The sequence below is a fragment of the Eriocheir sinensis genome, unplaced genomic scaffold, assembly GCF_024679095.1.
Source record: "Eriocheir sinensis breed Jianghai 21 unplaced genomic scaffold, ASM2467909v1 Scaffold58, whole genome shotgun sequence".
NCBI classification, from domain to species: domain Eukaryota; kingdom Metazoa; phylum Arthropoda; class Malacostraca; order Decapoda; family Varunidae; genus Eriocheir; species Eriocheir sinensis.
The window spans coordinates 44205-48290 of record NW_026111920.1 but is presented as its reverse complement, the minus strand read 5'-3'; the positions used below and the strand labels follow the sequence as shown (position 1 = coordinate 48290).

Genomic DNA, 4086 nt, shown 5'->3' with positions numbered 1-4086 from the left:
AAGCCAGTTGGCAACACGATGTCTCAGCAGACGGTCGCTGCTGCTGCATATCTAGTGCTGTGCAATGTCCGTAAAAAAAACTATAAAAGGAAGCACCGGTGGTGGAAGAGAGAACTATTTATGGGCAGCAGCACTGCTCAAAATGATTTTCTTGAAAAGCTACTGTCTGATGACCAATCCTTGTTCAAGAACTTTTCAAGGATGGGTGTGGAGGATTTTAATTATCTTCTCCACAAACTTTCTCCCAGAATCAGGAAGAATGACACTAATTACCGGGAAGCCATACCACCTAAAATCAGACTTCTAGTAACTTTGCGTTTCCTAGCAACCGGAGACAGCTACAAATCTCTCATGTACCTCTTCAGAATTTCTGAACCAACAATATCAAGGACTGTGCCGGAGGTTTGCCAAGCAATCATCGAAGCACTAAGAGATTTATTTATGGTAATTTTAATATAATTGTATTTTGAGAACTACTACTACTACTAAAACAGCTTAGATGATGATGATAATAATAATAATAATAATAATAATAATAATAATAATAATAATAATAATAATAATTCTTCTTCTTCTTCTTATTATTATTATTATCATTTAATTATTACACAGAATCCTTATGGACGTATGTCACAGCATATATAAACTTATAATAAGGAGATTTGAAAGTTATCCATAATAATGACAGTTGTGAATTAACTTATGAAATTTATTCATCCCAACAATATTCAGAAACATATTCATGTCAAGTGTATTGACATGTACATTTCATAATGGATAACAGAAAGCAACTTGCAGCATGTACAAAACAGAAAGATTATTCTTGAAAACTACATCCACTCCTTTCTAAAGAAAAAAAAAAAACAGATTGCATATTCTATCCATACTGAGAAAATCATGTAACACATGAACATTTCCTTCAGCAGAGAAACTAAAATAGCAACTTAAGATTAAAAAAAAAAGATTAATACATATGGTTTATTCTACAAATTCTGAAATATTTCCCAAAATATCCAGTGATTTCAAGGACCCATCCACGTCTGTTTCATTATGGTGTTGCTCAGGTTCTTTATCTGTCTGAACAAAATGTGGATGATATTCATTATCTGACTGAGCAACAAATCCTTGTGAAGCTGGTGTTACAACAGATTCTTGGTGTGACTGATTTCCTAGTTGAGCAAATATTGATGGCGATTTCGAGATTGATGTTGATGCCCCATGGTCATAGTCAGGGGTAGAGGAGTCACTGTAGAAAGAGTGGCGGGGAGTAGAGGCAGAAGAATCAGAGGCAATGGGGTTATGATGGGATGAAGAGGCACTGGTATGAAAAGGATGCGCTGGAGGCAAACCAAATCGATGAGAGCGATCACCACTGTCGTATTTCCCCATAGCAGCTTCGAATAAGATGTTGTTAATTAAGTGTTTCACAATTGCCTGGGCCTTTGGATCAAGTTTCCGAATTTCACATGCAACATGTTCAGCATAAATAGAACAGTCATCCCTTTTCACACTATCTTTCAAAATCTGGTATGCCTCTTCAGCTCGTTCATCATCAACAGTTTTTCTTTTCCAGCTCTGTCCTCTTCTTTTGTTGCTTGCCTCTTTGCCATCGTCATTACTGTCGCCTTTCTCAGCTTCCTGTGAAGCTTCAGGAGCTTCTGCATTCAGAGTCGATGACGTTCCCAGTGTTTCAGTAGGATCATCCCCTCCAGGTTCATCCTAATTAAAAAAAAAAACTATATTAGCAATATATTTGATGATTTATTTACAAAAATCACTATTTCTTCCAGATGCCTCAGAATGAACAGGAATGGATGGAGTTATCAAGAGAGTTTGAAGCCATGTGGAATTTTCAGCATTGCATCGGTGCATGTGATGGGAAGCATATTGTGATTCAGTGTCCACAAAAGAGTGGTAGTACATACTATAATTACAAGGGAACGTTCAGCATTGTATTAATGGCTGTGGTTGACGCCAAGTACTGTTTCACTTATGTACACATTGGATGTCAAGGAAGAATTTCAGATGGAGGTGTGTTTCGAGACACTACCTTCTGCAAAAGGTTATTTGAAAATCAGCTCTGCCTACCATCTCCAGTGCCTCTACCAGGTAGGGAGAGGCCATCACCTTACGTGCTGGTTGCAGATGATGCCTTTCCATTGCAAGTGAACATCATGAAGCCTTTTAGTGGCCAACATGAAAAAGGGTCACCTGAGAGAATGTACAACTACAGACTTAGCCGTGCTCGTAGGGTAGTAGAGAATGCATTTGGCTTGTTGGCATCTGTTTTCCGAGTGTTTCGAAAGCCTATGTTGATTAATGTGCAACATGCTGAAGTCGTTTCAACGGCGTGCGTGTACCTTCACAACTTCCTACGCATGAGTGCAACATCTAGATCCTTGTATTCGCCACAAGGTTCCTTTGATTTGGATACCCAAGATGGAACAATCATTGATGGCGCATGGAGAAAAGTTATATCTGGAGACACAGGAATGGTTGATCTACAACGCAAACCACGAAGACCTTCGAGTGATGCTAAGGAAGTGAGAGAGGAATTTAAGGAATATTTTGTTTCAAATGCTGGGAAAGTTCCTTGGCAAGATTTGTATGCATAGTTTGAGGAAGAACAATGAAATGTTTTGTTGCTTTAAGGTTACGCTAAGTATTTAGGCTTAAAGTTTTGTTTGGAAAGACTGCTTGGTTAAATTAGGTGTGGAGGTGTTTAGTTACGCTAGGTGTGTATTTAGGTTAGATAAAGTTTGTAAAGAATTAGTTATTTAGTTAAAATAGAAATTAATGCCTATCAACACACGAGGGTTATTAAGGGAGAAATACTACGACGACGTGTTAAGGGAGCAACTACGTCTCCCTTCTACCCTTGTGTATAATTAGGAAAGTAGTAGTAGTGACACGAATTACATGAAGTGAATAAAAAGTACATGTTGACGCAAGAGATGATAATTTATACCTTACCTTATATGTTAGTACCATGTATAATAATAATAATAATAATAATAATAATAATAATAATAATAATAATAATAATAATAATAATAATAATTCATTATACATTACCTCAATGCATGGTGATTGCTCAGTCTGAGGTTCAGCTTGAGATGAGTAGCCAGGCCTTGGGGTGTCCACGTCCAGGAGGAACAAAAGCAGTTCATAAGCAAACCACTTGCCTGTCTTGATGGGAGAAGATCCAGATTTTTTTTGGGTTAGGCGTTTATGTTCCCGGCGAAAAGCTGTACGCAAATTCTTGATCTTTTTCTTCAGCATCTCCACGTCACAATTGTATTTCTCAGCTAATCCCCGCAGTGCATCTAATTTAGCCTGATTATTCTTGTACTCTTGCAAGCGTACATCCCACAGAACTGAAAGTTTTCTATACTCTTCTATGAATTCTATGGTTTTTTCTTGTGACCAATTCATCGTGTTGCCTTTCAACACGGAATCCTTCCCGCGACTGGTGGGAAGGCGTTCAACACTCGGCAACAGGCTAAATCTTGTCGCATGCGTCAGGCAACACGGCAACATGTTGCCACCTGTCGCATGCCACACAATCGCATGCTACATGTTGCCTTCTGTTGAACTGGTGGAAACACACTTAGCCCATGCGACAATGTAGCATGCCACATGTTGCCAGAATGTTGCCTTGGTGGAATCCCGCCTTAACTCCATGCACTCTGTCCAGAAGAGCTGTGTGAGTAGAGCCCCCCAACACGTGAGATGCATCCTCCATACGAGGGCGTAAAAGGCCCTGTATATGGATAGCAACTGCGCAGGGGAAAAGAACTGGCGGAGACGATACAGAACGCCCAACCTCGAGGAAGTTGATTTAGCGAGAGGATATATGAAGTTTCGAATTGAGATTATGAGCAAAGGATAGACCGAGGATGTTTAGTGTTGAAAAAGGTGACAGCTGAGTGTTGTCGAAGAATAGGGGATAGGTGTTTGGAAGATTGTGTCGAGTTGATAGGTGCATGGAGAAATTGAGTTTTTGAGGCATTGAAGGACACAAGGTTCCTTCTGCCCTAATCGGAAATGATAGCAAGGTCTGAGGTTAAGCGTTCTGCAGCCTCC

General features: G+C 39.5%; 1 protein-coding gene across 1 annotated transcript; it reads right to left on the bottom strand.

The window, feature by feature from the left end:
* Nucleotides 1-687: 687 nt before the first annotated feature.
* On the bottom strand, nt 688-3480 carry LOC126993191 (uncharacterized). The gene is made up of 2 exons (XM_050852051.1): nt 3076-3480; nt 688-1719 (listed from the first exon to the last, which is right to left on the bottom strand). The coding sequence occupies exons 1-2, from the start codon at nt 3433-3435 to the stop codon at nt 979-981; spliced, it is 1101 nt and encodes a 366-aa protein (XP_050708008.1). The 5' UTR covers nt 3436-3480; the 3' UTR covers nt 688-978.
* Between the last annotated feature and the right edge of the window lie 606 nt (nt 3481-4086).

Coding starts and splice junctions, on each gene's coding strand:
- LOC126993191 (XM_050852051.1), bottom strand. CDS start 3,435: ATGAATTGGTCACAAGAAAAAACCATAGAATTCATAGAAGAGTATAGA. Junction 1,720..3,075: donor AGCAATCACCATGCATTGAG/GTAATGTATAAT, acceptor TTTTTTAATTAG/GATGAACCTGGAGGGGATGA.